Raw genomic sequence first — 17,539 nt, 5'->3', positions numbered from 1 at the left:
AAACAATGGTTTTACATACTTACTACTCATGCAAAGTTCTAAGATATCAATATTTACCCATTTGCATCTGAATATATCAAACTAAACAATAATGGTTAACTCTTTAGATTAAAATAAATATAATACACCTAAAATGTTCTTAATATAGTTATTATCACACCAAAATAAGTAGTTGAAGGATATGATGAATGATCAAACCATCGTCAACTCAGTGACTCGATTGTATATATACATCCTTGAGATTGTTACCATCACAACATATCCAAATTAGTGTTTTTATAAATTTTCTAAATTTTTTTTGAAAAACACATTTTTAAAAAAATAATATATCCAAATTAAGTTTTAAAACTTTTTTTCTAAATTTAAAATTTTATCATTTGTGTAATGATACACTTATATCTCGCACTAAAAATTCTCTAAACTTATCGACGAAATTCTAAAGAGGTATAATTAAAAAAAAATCAGTATATCTTATGAATTTTTCCTACAATAAATACTACTATTCTCTTTGCACACATACATTAACTTGACTTGGGCAACATGTCCTCGGCAATTTCTGGATGAGAATAGAGCAAAAAAATCACAAATTAGAACAATAAACAAGTCTTAATCGATCTTCTTTCAACAATGGCTTTCTAAGAAAAATAATAATTCAATAAGCAGCATTTAGTATAGTGTGCAAGAACAATAACAAAAATAAATAAAAGACTTGATGGAGAAGCTTCAAGGGTTTCTGCCTGAAAAAAGTATAAAAGATGCTCGATGCATTTGTTACAGCGTTATCGACTGCCTACACCAAGGTCGAGTGGGTAAAAGGAAAGTTACATCCACCAAACAATAGCATCTAGTTTGAAAGCTGTCAAAGTTGAGAACAATCGGTGAGTTCGGCTTTCATAGCCTTCTATGAGATCTCAAGGAGTGCTACAACAAAACAGATGAAAAAGAAATAGGAATTCGACTACCTTAGAACTAATTATGAAAAAAATTAAGGCAGAAAGTCAAGAGAAACATCATCATGAAATATAGCAGCCAATGTCAGCTAAAGGCTCCTTTCTCATGGCATCTTTTTCCTTCTCGAGTCAATAATGAACATTGATGTCAACTCACAGAGATATACACCTCGCAAAACTTCATTGTCTTTTACTCGGATACTCAGCTAGAACTTATGAAGCTCAGGCAAAATGATGACGATGAATAAAAGGAAGGAAAATGGAACAGGAAAAAACTTGGGATCTCCTTTCGAAAGAAACTTTAACGGGCAGCCACCAGAACTAGATTTCAGGATAACAGCTTCTCACAAGCCCTAACCATGGCTTCCTGGCCACTCAATACAGTCTGACCATTTGGGCTTGCTTTAACAACTTTTACCACAACATCAAATATTGTTGCCTGAAACCTGGAATCTTCAACCTTCTTGAGAATTTCCTCCACCACCTTGAAATCAACACCACCAGCAAGAACCAGTTTACTAACCACTTCACCAAAAAAGATAGGTGCTTTTGGTAAATCAATACCGATGTCATCAAGAGTTGCAGCATAAAGCAAGCAACCTGTCCCCAAATCCCTAGGAGCAAAAATCTTCTCAACTATTAAATATTCCAAAAGCTTGACAACAAGTTCCACACATGAAGGACCCTTCTCCAGTGCCATATTTATGGCTTCCTTGACAACCTCTGGGTGGTATTCAGGGCTATTGAGTTCCGCTATGCATTGAAGTGCTTCATCTAGAAGGCGGATGTGAAAATACTCTTCCAGAAGAGCAACTGTTTTCTTATGCAGCTCATTAGGATTAAACTTTGAAGTCAACACTGGCTTATCTGGGATCAAAGGAGTCGGGACTTGGCCAACAGGCCTCAAGGGCAGCTTTTGTGATGTAGAACCTGTTGCGGCAGTGACGAGACCAGAAGGACGAGAGAGTGGACCGTTGCCCTGCAACAATGCACTAGTCACACCAGCTATCCGGCCACCACTACCTTGGGGTAATAATTTAGGGTTGATGGAGGATGACTTGGCCGCCAGAGGACCCTGCATACTTCTAGCATCACCCCTGGGCATAGACTTGCTCCGTTGAACTTCCCAATTGTCCCCATCTAGACCAGGCATCCCAGGCATTTTTCTCACTCCAGGCATCCCAGGCATCATTCCTCCTGTTCCAGGTCGACTAACTGGAAGACCACCAGGACTGACACTCCCTAGACTACCAGCATTGCGACTATTTCTGAGGCTTGCAGTTGCCCCAGGACGCAGCCCAAGGTTCTTTTCTGCCTCACTATGGATTTCGGTGATCTTCTTGGCCTTTACCTGCAAAACCGGGTTAGGCAAACATATTAAAGAAAACCAATAGCATTGTGCAATTCTTTTTTAGATCAACCAAAATCAGTTTCTGCCCATTGATATCTCTCCTGAGGGCATGCAATAGAATATATCTTGTTTAGCAATTCTTGAATAAGATTTGTAAGCTTATAAAACTTCCTTAGTTTTAAAGAATGTTGTTCACTTTACATGTATTAAAAGAATGGAATGCTAAACCTGCAACTGGAAATGGCTAGAAAGAGTTGGACAACTTACCTCTTCACGGCGAGGGACCCAGTTGTTGGCACGCATGTCAAGCACATCACGGACCATAAATCTTAGACGAGACACAAGTTGGGGATTGGTTGTCAGCTCTTTCAGGCGATTGAAATAGGCATCATTGAAACGCCGAGACTTGGGGCTCTCATCCAACTGCTTACCAATGGTGTTGAACAACTGGCAGATTGCTTCAACATTCTCCTCAGCAGGACAGGATTTGCTATCATGCCCCAGCAGCTCCTGCTTGCAAAGGCAGTGTGAGAATGTAAAGAGGCTCATAATTATCCACAGTAAACAGAAAAAGATTTACTACGCAGGAAACTTACCTGAACAATATGATGGACAATTTTTTCTGGGACCATCTTCTGCTTAAGCAGTTCACCAATAAGGCGAATGTTACCAAGAGTACGAAGTTTCACCATTCTCTCCTTATCCCTCCTTTCTATTTCCTGGTCAGGATCATTCAGCTTTCTTATCTCAGCCCTCAGATTGTCAGCACCTTCAAATGCTTCCTGGCAATTATTCAACAATATACGCTTGAAGGTAATCTCCCTCCCACCAACTTCTTCAGGGGGAAATGGAAGTAGCTTTTCATTGAGATCAAAGCAGAGTTGTGCATACATGGGGCAGAACGTTGGTTCAAAAACAGCTTTCTCAAATATGAGAGTAATGACATCCTGCAGCATTAGAGTGTCTATCAAGTTAAATTTGAAAGTAAACTCTACAAATGAACTCTCATAAGAATTTTTTTGTACACTAAAGCAAGGTAAGAACCTTTAGGATATCAGGTGTCGTAATTCCAGCATCAATTAACTGACCCTTGAGAATATCAAATTTCTCTGGTGTTAGCTTGTTCAATATACTACAAAAAATTCATAAAAAGAAATTTTAGTTGTGTTTATTTACGAAGCAAAACAAAAGGTAGGGAATGTTTCAACAAAAAAAATACATAGAGTCAACAGTATTTGAGGTTTTACCCAAAAAAAAAACTATAGCAAAACTCAAACCAGAAGTAAGCAATACATACAAGCACAGAAACTACAAAATAACTAATTGTCCATGGTCCACAGTTTACAATGCTAAACTAAAGAATGAGGTCAATTACCCTTTTACAGTTTTTAGGACTCGCTCTTTCTCACTAAGATTGCCTCTTTGAACAGACCATGGTACTTCAGCCTTGATTAGAGTGTTCTTCCCTGCCTGAAATTTTGCAATTAAAGGTACCAAATATTATTTATACAAACAAGAAAGGGGAGTTAAAGTGCATAAGCGACAAAAAAAGAGTGCTTAACAAGCCCACAGGCCTTTAACAAGAACAGAAGCAATGTCCCTCAAAAGAATATAAAAATGTAAAACAGTTTATAAGCCATGATCCTTACGCATTTCCAAAATCAAGCAAATAATTTCATTTCCAAACAATAAATATAGACACCCACATGGATCCTGTCTCTTTGTTTATTATTATGTCTCACAAGCCCCCAAGAGCCAAAAAATAATCAATATTCATTAAATTAGAAATATGCAAAACCTGTTTAAATAATGACACATGATTACGGAAAATCTTAATCTACACTAACAAACTAATGTAGCCCAAAGATTATAGACATACATGTTTGACACATCAGGACAACGCTTATAAAAATGAGCTCACAGAACATGCAGCACTTGAATTGAGATCCCATGGTGAATTCTCTGAGGCCAATAGAAGCATACAAAATGTAATTTATTCTAAGAATACTATTTGACTATCAATCTCATTTAACTCATAGGTAAAATGCTATAACCGAATAAGAAAACTATTTTGAGAAAATGTTAGAACCACTAATGAAAAATGCTCCTATACAACTGATCAAAACTACAACCATTCAATCTATCTTAGCAATTGTGAAAGATATTAAGTAGGTAGTGGCCCTTCATTAATGAAAAAAGCCCAATATTTATAAACATGAGCTCTGGTGCATATCAATTAACTTCTGGCAGCTGGCAGCTCATTGACACAAACTTGTTGTCTCAAATGGATCATTTGTTCATCATCATTGAATTTGAAAAAAGTACTGGTACATAAAAGTCATACCATCAAAGAAAATGGATTTGGGGTCCTACATTATTCTTTCTAGTTTCTAGTTCAAAAGGTATAGGGTAAATACAACTGCATAGCTACTTCTGTAAAAATAAACAAGACAGGACACAATGCTGTACATAATTTGATTAGAGCCAATCATGAATTAGTACAGGAACTACGAGTCCTTAATTGTTACTGAAACACCAATTAATGCTCTGGAAGATCAAAATCAACAAATATGCTTCCTGCACAATTCCACTTTTGCTTGATAACAAGACATCTGAGACCTAAGGTAAATCTTAAGGATGCATAGAATATATGGTAATAAAAACGAGTTTGCCAACCAATTTTGGGTCCTGTCCATGGACGATATCTCAACGAAAGGATGCAGAGAGTTACGGCAGAAGCTTCTAGAAAGAGATGCTAACTTTAATATAATAAACAGAGGAACATAAATACAAATGAATCAGTATTTAACAACCAAGTACTGCAGTGAATAATGTGCAGATGTCTTCTTGATTTTCTGCTCTCGAAACAATAAAAAAAGCCATTTGACACACATAAATTCAAACACGTACAAACATTATGTGTGTCATGGGTTCAGCAGGTAGGGTAGTTACGACGATGAGAAGAATAACAAATCTTGAATTAAGCTGGAGAAAACACAAGAAAACTATATAATTAGATCCATTTAAAGAACTGAAAGTTGGGGATGCACCACATGAATGACAAATGTCCTCGAATAAAGAAGAATTCAGAACATCAATGAAATATTAAGAAATCAAGAATAATGTTCATAGAAGTTATGAAGGGAATGCATGACAAACAATGGAGAAATTCCCAATTTGTACGATTGAATCAGTTGATCTTGATCGAGGAAATGGCAAAAAACTTGATCAACACAATTTGCCTTAACTTTATTAGCTTCAATATAAAAAAGAGACAATTCACCATACAACAACAGATTATCCAGAGAAGTAACCTATTAATTTAGGATGCAAGTTGTACAAGATAAGAGTAATGCAAAGAAAGAAGCAAGCCAGAAAGCTCAAAACAAACATGACATACAAGCAAGCAAACAATCACTTTACCAGTCAGCATGAGAAATTAATAGAATTATAGCTTCCTGAACACTCGTCTACCTGGGTAGAAGAAACTTGGACTTTTGAAGAGAAGTGGCTGTTCAGTTGATCCTGCCTGTTTAATTGGTTTATTTCAACTCTTGAACTTGAGATATTTGATTCTTTGTTGTCAAGATTCTCATCTCTAAATGAAGACAACTGCCCTGATCGGTCACGCCAGTCACGATTGTCTTGTTCGTAATAATGGCTCTGTGATTGGCTTGGCAACTGAAGAACATATATAATATTAGATGATACATGCAGTAAGTTTAAGAAGCTTGAAATTAAAATATTAAAAATATCAAAACAGTGACCAAGAATAAAAATTGTCTAGAAGTAACAAGCAAGTAATAATTAGAAATTCATGTCTTTTTTATGAGGAAATAGGTGTAGGAGATCAAAATATCTGACATCAGTTAGAACCGCTCCAATGTACTCTTAAAAACTACATATTGATGGTTACATGCAAAATGTCTGCAATTCCATTCATAAACCTAGGATAACATACAATATTCTCGCTGTGGCCCCATGTCTGATCCTCGATGGATAAATCAGCCTCAATCTCCTGCTTGATTTTCAAAATATCTTCAGGAGTCTCAGCATGCTGTCAAGAAAAAATAAGTCAATGCAAAGGCAGATTTTTGAAATAAAAGTGATGAAAACACAACTGAGCTTACTCAAATGGAAGATTAACCAGCTAATGTGCTCATAGATTGGGTCTAATATAAGATAAGTCATTCCCTATTCATCATTATAGGCAGGATAGACACTCATTATAACACAAAAAGAAAACCTTTTCTCTGTGTGAATATCCACCTCATATGATCAACCTAGGAAATATTAAGCAGCATGTAAATTTATACAAACCTCACGGACTTGTAAAAGTTGGTCCTTTGTGTAACGAATGCGCTCACGGCTTTCAAACCTTGAATCCCCAGTCTGCCAGAAAATTTATACATTATAAAGAATCATAGTGGTAGCTACTCCAATAATTAAAATATAAAAGAAGTTATAAACAGAATTACTTTCTTGTGAACAACAAACTGTGACCCCAAGACAAGGCTTCATGCATATCAGTAATGAGCACAGCAAACATCAGAAATTGGCTTGAATAAAACCGCAACTATCTAGAGAAAAACCGTATCTGTATTCTTATTTCATGCATCTCAGGTCAAAATTGAGATTCGATCATTTCGAGAAAAGCTGATTCAAGTTACCGCTTCTTTCTGAATGCAAATAAACTGGTCAATACTTGCAATCTAATAAAACAGAATTACAGAAAGTTGTACTTGCAAATTTATGATTCCAATTTAAAAATTAAATTAAAAAAGAAATAATCAAAAGAAAAGGTACATCCTCAAAAGCTGTTTGCAATCATGATTAAACGCCAAAAGCGTCGATCACCTTTCACACTACTTAAGTGCAGGAAGCATTTCAGATGCTAAAGTTCCTGCCAGATTTAATCTTCTGTTGAGCTAAATGTTGTAATGAATCTCCATATATGAAAAACTGAGGAATTGTCTAAACACTGCAGATTTCCAACAAAGGCCCATTTTTTTCCACAGAAAATTCGCTCCAAGGTAAAAGAAACAAACCAGATCAACGTCTAACAAATCCCGTCAACCAAACATCGAATCCACCCAAAGAAATCAAGAACACCAACGACCACACGACATCAAAACCATGAACCGTACCCAAAGAAGAGAAACACTATATTAATAAGGGGCTTCCAATCGACCTTGAGCGACAAGGCGAGGCCCACACCGCCATGGGGCCGGAGGGCGGAAATATCAGACGAGCTCAGAGAGGCAGCAGCTCCTAAGGCACCGGTATCGAAACGGGTGGCGAGAAGTCTGCTGCCTCGGTTGCCGCCGCCGCCGCCGCCAGGTCTCAAGCTAATGACCGCCGGATCCGACTGCATACCTCGACAAATCACTCTCTGTGAGCGGGCGGTGCTACGGTCTCGATCGACGCCGAGAAGACCGAACGATGAGACAGAAGCGAAACGGCAACAGGAGCAGGAGAAGGATCTCGGGGAGAAGGCCCTTCGCGCTCTGCGGCGGAGAAGGGCGGAGAAGAGGGGTGCCAAAACGAAGGGGAGGATCGAAACCCTTATTATCCCAGGATGGCTTTGGGCGAGCAATATCGTAATTATATAAACATAGAGGGGTAGAGATCAACTTATCGAAGCGCATTGATGCCGCGGCGCGCCTTGGGCGTTTCCATCTCGGATGCGGTTTTTAAGTTGATTAGACTAAAATACCCTTAATCTTTCCGTCGAATAACTGATGCGAGCCATTATTGGTGACGTCACTGTTCACGTGCCGTTTCCGTGCTTGTTCCACGTGAGTATTTGCATGGGAACACATCAATATTTATTTATCTTATCAATAAATGATTCTTTTGTATTTTATCAATTAATTTTATATTATATAACCTATTTAATTAGTGCAAAAGATTTATTTTTGTCTGCTCAAGTAGTTCAATTTACTTAATTATCAATGTAGAACAAGTGGCATAAAAAAATATTAATTCAATGAAAAGGGATATCTTAAATTCGTAATTAACACTAAAAGTTTAAACATATAGATAGAATTTATTTATTTATTTATTTATTTATTTTACATTGTCCCCTTCATTCACGATAAATGAGGTTTTTTTCCATAAGATTTGAGAGGAGGACGTTTCACTATCATTTTTAATCTAAAAACTTAAAGAATATTTTTTTTTGTGTGTGTTGTTTTGGATTGCAAATAAATAATTTTGCCCATATACAATCTTCAAATCCTTATACTTAATTTTCTAAAACTAGAAGATAATCATGATTAATTATAGATTATCTCATGTAATTAATTATTTTAGCATATCAGTTTCTATATTTTCAAATATTATATTTGAAATCCCTATACTTATAAAAATAAAATATTTAATCTTTTTTCTCCTTATATCGTTAAATCTGTTGACAAAAATACTAACACGTATGGATAAATCAAAGTAAGACAAAGTTAGCATATACTTAGTGATAAGTATTTTTATTAATATAGTTATCGGTATATATTATTAAATATTTCACTTTTATAAATATAGATATCATAGTGTAACTTTTGAAAATATAAAGGTCGGGATGTTAAATATAACTAATTATAATAGATAATATATAATTAGCTTAGATAATCATAAGCTTATATTTAAATGAATATAATATTAATTTTTTAATATTAATATTTTAAAAGTAATGGTTCGAACATATTTAGTTAATCTTGATCCTATTGGATTATACTTAGAAGAGATTGATTTGATCTTAACTGTTTTCTAAGTGTTGTTATGCTTAGAAGAGAAAAGTAAATTTGATTAAATGGATAAAAAAATTCACTTGATAGCGTAAAACATCTATATCTCGTATAAATTAGACGATAAGAAGTCCTGTTCTACGTATTTCATTTTATTTTATTATGGTAATAATGTATATCGAGTAGAACAAGGCTCATTTGATTATAAGTTAATCTCAATTAGTCATTTGATTATACATAGAAATACTTATTTATATATAGCGTTTGTTTTCACAATCATCGTTAATGAACGAATAATCTCCACCGGCATCATTATTTATGATTCATCTATATATATCGATATTAATTTTCCAAACACTATCACTTTTATCTCTTACCTCATTGAACATAATATTTGAAATGTCCAACTCATTCATCGATGATCTTACTAATTCAATTCTTAATGTCTTCCTAATGATCATTGTTGAGTCGAGACTCCTCATTGCTTTATTTTACAGACACAAACCACTAAGCTGCTTTTTTTCTTTGATGAATAGATACAAATCTATTCATCAAATATCCGGATGAGGATTCGATTTGGAGGTTTACCCGACCCGAATTCTTTTGGATTCCAAGCGTAACTCCGTCTCGTTTGGATCTGAATATTTTCAAATTCTGCACATAACCCCATACAAACCCATCAAGAATTCGGATTCGGAGTCGATTTGATTTGGATCCATCCCAATTCTAGGCATGTCTCCATGAACGGCTCCATCCATAACTCCGTATCGTATTGTAGGCGTAACTCCTTTCGTGACCCGGCCAGGGATTCGGATTCGGATTCGGAGTTCGTTCGATTCGAATGTGATGGCTCAAATCATCCTACCGAGAGTTCGGATTCGGTCTCCGATTTGAATCTTCTCTCTTTTCAGATCGAATCGTCGCAAATATCCATCAGCGTGTATTTACTAAATCACCCTCGCGAACACTCATCTCCCGCGCTTCGCTTTCTATTTGTTTAAAGAAGCTCTCCTTTTTTGTCATTGCCCTCTCCGCGTTGGGCTCTGCAGAACTCCGAATCAAACAGACTCATCGCTCTCTTCCTCTGGAGCCCTAATCGTCGCCCGAACCGTACCAAATCCCTTCATCTCGTCGACGTCATGGAGTTCCGCCGTCGATCCGGCGAGGAGGATCAGCCGTCCGGCCTTCCCGCAAACCCCTTCTCCTTCTGCGCCGATGGACACATCAGGGAGCGGCCGTTAAGAGGTACGGGGGTTGGATCCTCATGACTTGGCTCTTCGACGATTTTTGTTTCTGTTATCGTGTTCAAGAAGGTTCGATATGTTCCACATGCATCTATCGCTAGTGAGCTTCCTCGGCTTTTCCGGAGATCTCGCGAGGGCTAGAGAAGCGGCGCCGATATCGCTGATGAACCCTCTCCAGCGAGCGATCGAGAAGGAGCGGATCCGGGAGGAGATATTGAGGGAGATGACGGCAAGGAGGATCCTTGAGGAGGAGGTGAGGAGAGAACTGGAGGTGGAGCTGGCGACGGCAAGGGCTCATACGGAGAGGTTACGGGACCAGAAGAAATTTGCTTCTGTTGCGTCAGATCCGAAGCGTAGGGGCGAACATGGCCGATGTCTGCTGACGGTTCCACCTGAAGCTGGGTCTGATGAGGTTGGGACCCTTGGCGCTCCACCGATGATCACAGAGAAAAAGGATTCACAAATGCCCGCTCTGGATCTGGATCAGAACAGCAACAACTCTACATCTTATTCGGAGGTTGTTATCTGAAATCTTCCTCTTTGTTCACATACACTATGGTTCTTAATTGTTTATGAATCATCTTATTACTCGGGGTCATTGTCGAGTAAAATTTTTGCTCGTGATGCATATTTGGTAAAATGTTCTCAGGAGATAAGGTTTGTAGATTCCTCCGTTCTTTCAGTAACTATATAAGTTTTTTCCCCTCTCTTTTTGTCTTGTTAGGTTTGTGGGGCTTTCTTGATTTCATCTACAGCATTGGTCTTTAGCTATGCTTGCTTATGTTGCTTACTTTTAGAGTTGACCTGTTTACTACATTCCACTTATGTAAATCTATTTACAAGATGCATTCTCAGTATTATGCAGTAAGTGAACTGCCTTTTTAGATAATAGGACTTGGATGCCATTAACTCAAGTTGTTCTAGTTTGCATTCAGGACACAGTTTCAGAAATTCACATCATAATTATTTTTATGATTTTGTTTGGACTAGCTGGATTACTGCCATCTTTATTCCTTCAGTATACTTTTTCTGTAATAAATGCATGCAGCCGAGATATAAGGAATTATTTGTACTAATTACGCAAGTGACAAACATCTTGTGCTCTGTTGTTGTAACATTCTCGCTGACAACTTTCAGCCTAGAATAAGTTAGTGAGCCTCTGAACACTCTAGTGCTTAAATTCACTCTTTTAGCCTAGAATAAGTTATGTACTTCCTTGTTGCTTTATATTCTTTATACTTTTAAATATTGCCGCTTGCTCAAATCTGCTCTGACATCCATATTTGCTTCTAACAATTAAGGCCTTAAACAGTAAAAGCAAGTTAAAATTTCATTATGGTAGGCCTTCATCACATAAATATGTAATTATTCTAATTTGGAAGATCATTATGTTTGAAGAAAAAAAAACAAAAAAAAGCAATGCATGTTAGATGTACAAAGGAATAATGTTTTTGTTCCAAAATTTTTATGTTAAATATATCTATAGATAGGATAAGTTTGTTGTTGTAAAACAGTATGTACGATTATTTGACATGAATTAGTGAAAGTTAACCTTTTCTTTGGGCCTATTATCTACTTGTCTCTCCTTGATACAATATCTGCTGTTGATCATTTTCCATAGGCTAGGAAGAAGTTAAGTTGTACGATCAACTATCATATGATGAAACATGATAACAATAAAAATGTGATAGCAAGTGATTGTGCTGGAGATATTAGAGCGAAGGAGAGAAGGTCAAGCAAGAGCTAACTAGCCTATAAATGTGAAAGGACACTAAACTTAAATTGACATATCTAATTGCCATGTCATATATCTTTTTGTACACTATCCTATGTAAACATACTTTTGGCATAAGATGTTAATTGATATCGTTATTCTTTAGAGAAAAGCCAAGTGTGGTGGATGTAAAAGTACCAATGAAATCAGATTAACAACAATATCTGAAAAGAAAAAGGCAGATGTGCCATGACTTAGAAGAATGCATCCAATAGTGGGTCTTGGTATAACAAGACTTCAGTTGATTCCTATGCCAACACAAAGTTGGCATAGGAAATAACAGTTGACGCTAGCATTTTGGAGCTTAGATTAAGTTACTATGTAGCTGTTATGATACTCACATTTTGGAATTTCAGTAAGGTGAGTGGATATATAGATATAGATGGGTGAGCATTCATAGAAGTACATGAGGTGTAAATTTTTCTGGTTGTTTATTTGACTAAATTATGCGAATAAGAAAAGGCAGGTTGATGTTAAAGCATATACATTTTTGGATATGGATGACAAATGATGTCAATGAATTAGAAACTGTAGTCCTCTAGTAGGGGGATTTTTTCCACTCGTTTAACCCGGATAGCAGATTGCCACATATGCTGCAATTGTTTGGCCTTTGTTTGTAACAACACATGACCAAGCCCGTTCTCGACTTGTGCCAACTGGCTTGGCCCCCATATTTAGTGTGCTTGTTAAGTACCTGTGTGCCCGAAGACATGGTCATTGCCCAGGTAAGAAATGAAGATAATGCTATTATTGTTTTTGTTCTTTCTGTTAAAATTCATTTAGAACTCCAACTCTGGGTGTGACCGGAAAGTATTGCAATGGTCTAGTTCTGTTTGAAGAACATTTCATCTTTCATCTGCAATTTCTTCTTTACTTGGATTTGTAAATATTTATAAAAATGCACAATGTTCCATGGTTACCACATCCGGCACAAAACTTGTGTCATCTAAACATTTCACATCTAAGGTGATATCGATCATCAGTAAAGCACAAAACTGTTCTTAATTTTTGGTGTAGGTCCAACCATCAGATGATATGATCAGTGAAAAAAAGAGGAAGGTTGCAGCAAATGCAACACCCAATAAGGCCCCAAGGCTAGCCAGCAAGGACTGGGGTTGTGCTCTCTGTCGGGTTACAGCAACTGGTGAAATGGCTTTGAACGAGCATCTCCAAGGGAAGAGACACAAAGCCAAAGTAGCAGCACTTCAGGCCGTGAAAACAGGGGCTAAGATGAAAGGTGGGAACACCTGTTCTCAACCAGATATGGATGTTGCTAATGAGGAGGGCAGTCCGAACAATGAACCAAAAATTGTGAATATTGCAGTTGATGGGAAAATGCACCAGGTGTTGCAGAAAGGGACCTTCCTTTGGTGCGAACACTGCAATGTGAAATGCAACAGCCACATCATGATGACCACCCATCTCAGCGGGAAGAAACACAGGGCACTGATGAAGTTGCTGGCGAAGGCTTCCAGTTTAGCAGGGGCCACCATTCAAACATGTGACAGGGAGATCAAAGAGGAGGCTGCTAAGAAAGACAATGTGGAGATTGAAAAGGAGAGCATTGTAAAGAAGGAAAAGGAAGACGATCAACTGCCCAACATTACAGAGACAGCTGCTACTGGGGAAGAAGGTAAAGCAGCTAACTCTTAGTGTAGCACTTACGTAACTGGTGCATCTATGCTATGGTTAATGCTTAGGTTTGTATGAGTAGGTGACGAGCAGGCGAAGGATCGACCGGCCAGCATCACAGAGACAGCAGCAACTGGGGGAGGTAAAGCAGCTAGCTGTTAGTGTAACACTCAGAAACTGGTGCACCTATATGCTTTAGTTATTGCTTAAGTTTCTATTAGAAGGTAATGAGCACGGATCATGCCGAATGGTTATGCTGATATCTAGTGGACCAACTTAACTTTTGCTAATAAATGGTACATCTTCCTGGGTGTTTTCAAGTTGATGTTAATCTTGATCTGCCAAATGAGCTTTCAGTTTTGTGATTGTGGGTTGAATAGATGATAAAGATAAATCAATTGTTCCTAGGAGGCTAGTGATAAAGAGATCATGTCATCACTCCTGCAGATTGATATAATATGTAACAAGACTCATATGTACATGTAAGTTTATAGACAACGTATCAACGTATGGACGATGGCATCCTCTCTGACTGGTTCTTATAATTACTTGATAGTTGGCTGGCCGGAGGAAGCTTTTCCATGTAATCTTGATGGAACCGATGCTTTGTCCCTATGGAACGGAAAGACGAGAAGGTGTTCATCAGGATGAATCTACACAGACAAAAAGAAATTGCAAGTAAAATAGCAACAAAACATTCGCTGCAGGAGAAGGAAATTAGTCAGATGATTTTAGGCATATGACGACCTTAAAATATAAAAATAGATATGTCACTGGATCTTCTCGCTTTCATAAAGAAGAGGCTTGAATCGAAAAGGAAGATGGCATTTAGCATCACGACGATCACTCATCACTACCCATCGTTGGTTGGGCTATCGAATATTTTTCAAGAGGAATCAAAGAAATAGTGAAACCCCAAATAATTCTACATTATCTGTCGTTGGGATTAGTTAGTTACAAAGGTAATAATGGTAAATGCATCAGACTAATTGAGTTATGCAGTGCGGACTGACTCTTTTTTATTTCTGTATATGATGCATAATTCTTTTCGCATCGGTGGAGCGGCTGCCGGTAAACTTATGCTTAGATGGATCGATTAATGTTGCAGACGAAGAAAAGTGTAAAAAATATAAGTTACGATCATCTTTTAAGTTTTAAAATTGAATGACATTGATGGTGAACACCTCTACACCATTAAGTGGTTGGTGAATCTGCCCATTCCACGACATCTTGGCAAAACCTGAAATTAATCCCCAGTGTTCATTCTTCTCTTTTAACAGCCGTTCCCACCGCTGGGCTTTGAGAATCAAACGCGCCAAGAAACCCGCTCCATGACAGATGTCAATCACAGAGAGAGAGAGAGAGAGAGAGAGTATAGCTCCTCCGACGAGATGCTGCACGAGCGACACAAGATGTCGTACAGCCCTGTCGCCGGCCTCCTCATCGTCATCGTTACCGCCATCGGCTACTCGACGCTCTTTTACGAGTCCAAGCCCTCCGAGGTCAGCCCGGCGACGGTCACCCACCATGACGATGGCAGCCGAGCACCTAACCTAGGTTAGAGCTCTTTCTCCTGCCTGTTATCAGGGTTGGTTACGATCTGTTGTTTCGCGGAGTTCCGATTGTGTGTCAACAATGTTATCAGGGACGGTTAAGACGTTCATTATAAGTTTAAATGGAGCTAATTACACATTATCTCTTCTAATTAGATCTCTTCCCTATCTTAATTTTTTATTTTAAAAATTTATATTAAAATTTTTATGATTATAAAAAATAAAATAATTAATTTTATTTACTATAATATCGTTGATTTTACGTATGAAAACGATAGATAAAAAAATAATTTTAATATTTTAATTAAACTTTCGATGGTCGCAAACAACAACATCGCTGAGCGTCGTAAGTGTCTGTTATGGATAAGAAAAGAGAGCGACGATGAGAGATGATACAAAGAAAAAAAATGAAGAGGACGACGACGTAGATATGGACACTTTCTACATCGACTCTAACAACGATGCAAGGAAGGATAGTGTCGCTCGACATGATAAAGAGCAACGAAAGGATCATTCGGCATTTGCGTCGTGTAGACCAGCATCGTCCTTCCCTGCAACGTTGTTGGTGTCGAAGCAGAAGAGCGTCGACATCTGTATCGTCCTCTTCCTCCTCTCCTTTTGCCTCACCTTTCATTGTCGTCCGTCACTATTGAAACATAATTGAGATACTAAAATTATCTTTTTGTTCATCATTTTTGTATTTCTATCGATAAAACCGATGATGTTAGGATAAATGGAGTTATATGATTTACTTTTATAACTATAAATATTTTAATATAAATTTTTTAAATCTAAGGATCAAAATGTTAAAAAAATCAAACTAGGATGAGTACCTGTCTTGAGTTAAATAAATATGTTAAATAAGACACCAAATGCAATTCAAAAGATTAAATTACTAAATTACAAATCAAATTTAATATACATCATCAACTTTTTTTTTTGTTTATTTCATCTAATTCAATTGCAAGAAATTTGATTTCTTTCTGCTACAACAATATTGACCTCGTGAATCATTGCAACCTTCCCATTTCTTCTGCAACAATTTGTTTCTTTCAATTTTAATTTCGAATTTTTTTTCTTAATTTTTTTTTTGTTCACGAGCGAGTCGATAATTTCTTCTTATTTGCAAAGATAATTGAAACCAAGCTTGATCTATCATCTTTTACTGAACTGAAGTCAATAATCTCCTCCTCAACCTATTTCTTTTAATTTTTGGCTCACCTTTTTTTTTTTTTTGTGAACTTGACTCTAATATCATGTTGAGGAATTTAAATCAACGAATCAATCAACAACAACATACATGAAATCAGAAATCAACATAACTCAAAAACTTAAATTAATAAGATGTGGACAAAACGCAATACATGTTATCCCTTTTTTGTTCCTCTTTCAATTTTCATCTCATTCATTTGCTTGGAAGATGTCTCTGATTAAATAAATAATAATGTTTATTCCAATATATTATGATATATTAGTTTGGTATAATCTTTTTGCCAACAATTGTGGGTAATAATCACTGTGATAACTCATTCAATTCCGACATCTCTCTGTGTTAGTCCAAATAATAGAAACCTCCATTGCAAGTCTCCAATCCCCACAAGCAAGCTCAATAGGAACTAAGAAGAAGAAGAATAAGAAGAAGACTGTCTACTGAACTATGTTTTATGCTTGACAAGTCCTTCCTATTGCGAGTCTCCTATTCACTGCATGGTGTTCTCTATTGACCACCAAAAAGTAGAATTTATGATAGCCTCATGCCTGATTCACCAACCATTTTGTTCCCACTATTACTACACCCCTTACAAATGCCTGTCTGAAACACTCGAGAATACTGTCTCTGATGGGATTGATTGATATCAGGAATTCAACTCATAGAGATTTCTTTCTATTTTTTCCCTTTTCTTGGTGGTATTCCTGCTATTATGTCTCCCCTGTGTTGAATAGAAAAAAAAGGAGACAGAATGGACAATTGATTGAATGATAGATTTCAAGAAAAGACTAGGACAAAGACAAGGTCAAGGAATCATTTAGGTATTCCCACTTCTTAAATAGTACCAAGAACCATCTTGAAATGCTAATCCAAGTCAAAGACATCAACCATGTACACCAACCAAGTCACCAGCAAGTGTGTTTGGTTTGCCATCACAAGTACTCATGCCAAATCTTTTCTTACCAAAGTAGAAGACAGGAATTTATTGAACCGAACACCACTAAGGAGCAAAGCATCAATCAGAGGTAGTTCTTCCTTGACTGATGAATCAGCAAGAAGACAAGATACTGGTTGTTGTGTGA

General features: G+C 37.1%; 2 protein-coding genes across 4 annotated transcripts; one reads left to right on the top strand and one right to left on the bottom strand.

The window, feature by feature from the left end:
- Positions 1-1,035: 1,035 nt before the first annotated feature.
- LOC135629391 (eukaryotic translation initiation factor-like) lies at positions 1,036-7,858 on the bottom strand. The gene is made up of 9 exons (XM_065136692.1): positions 7,493-7,858; positions 6,622-6,693; positions 6,263-6,358; positions 5,776-5,982; positions 3,677-3,771; positions 3,346-3,433; positions 2,898-3,248; positions 2,569-2,811; positions 1,036-2,301 (listed from the first exon to the last, which is right to left on the bottom strand). The coding sequence occupies exons 1-9, from the start codon at positions 7,673-7,675 to the stop codon at positions 1,279-1,281; spliced, it is 2,358 nt and encodes a 785-aa protein (XP_064992764.1). The 5' UTR covers positions 7,676-7,858; the 3' UTR covers positions 1,036-1,278.
- A 2,204-nt stretch (positions 7,859-10,062) lies between these two features.
- LOC103984584 (uncharacterized) lies at positions 10,063-14,014 on the top strand. 3 transcript variants are annotated; one of them, XM_009402117.3, is made up of 5 exons: positions 10,063-10,289; positions 10,390-10,805; positions 13,080-13,299; positions 13,387-13,695; positions 13,777-14,014. In XM_009402117.3, the coding sequence occupies exons 1-5, from the start codon at positions 10,184-10,186 to the stop codon at positions 13,854-13,856; spliced, it is 1,131 nt and encodes a 376-aa protein (XP_009400392.2). In that variant the 5' UTR covers positions 10,063-10,183; the 3' UTR covers positions 13,857-14,014. The 3 variants fall into 3 exon arrangements, with proteins under 3 accessions (XP_009400392.2, XP_009400384.2, XP_064991503.1); XM_009402109.3 differs by having other exon boundaries at positions 13,080-13,695; XM_065135431.1 differs by having other exon boundaries at positions 13,080-13,695; positions 13,763-14,014.
- Positions 14,015-17,539: the final 3,525 nt, after the last annotated feature.

Source organism: Musa acuminata, chromosome BXJ3-1 (assembly GCF_036884655.1).
Source record: "Musa acuminata AAA Group cultivar baxijiao chromosome BXJ3-1, Cavendish_Baxijiao_AAA, whole genome shotgun sequence".
Classification (NCBI taxonomy): Eukaryota; Viridiplantae; Streptophyta; class Magnoliopsida; order Zingiberales; family Musaceae; genus Musa; species Musa acuminata.
Note: the sequence above shows the minus strand (reverse complement) of the source record. Positions and strands in the feature narration are given on the sequence as shown.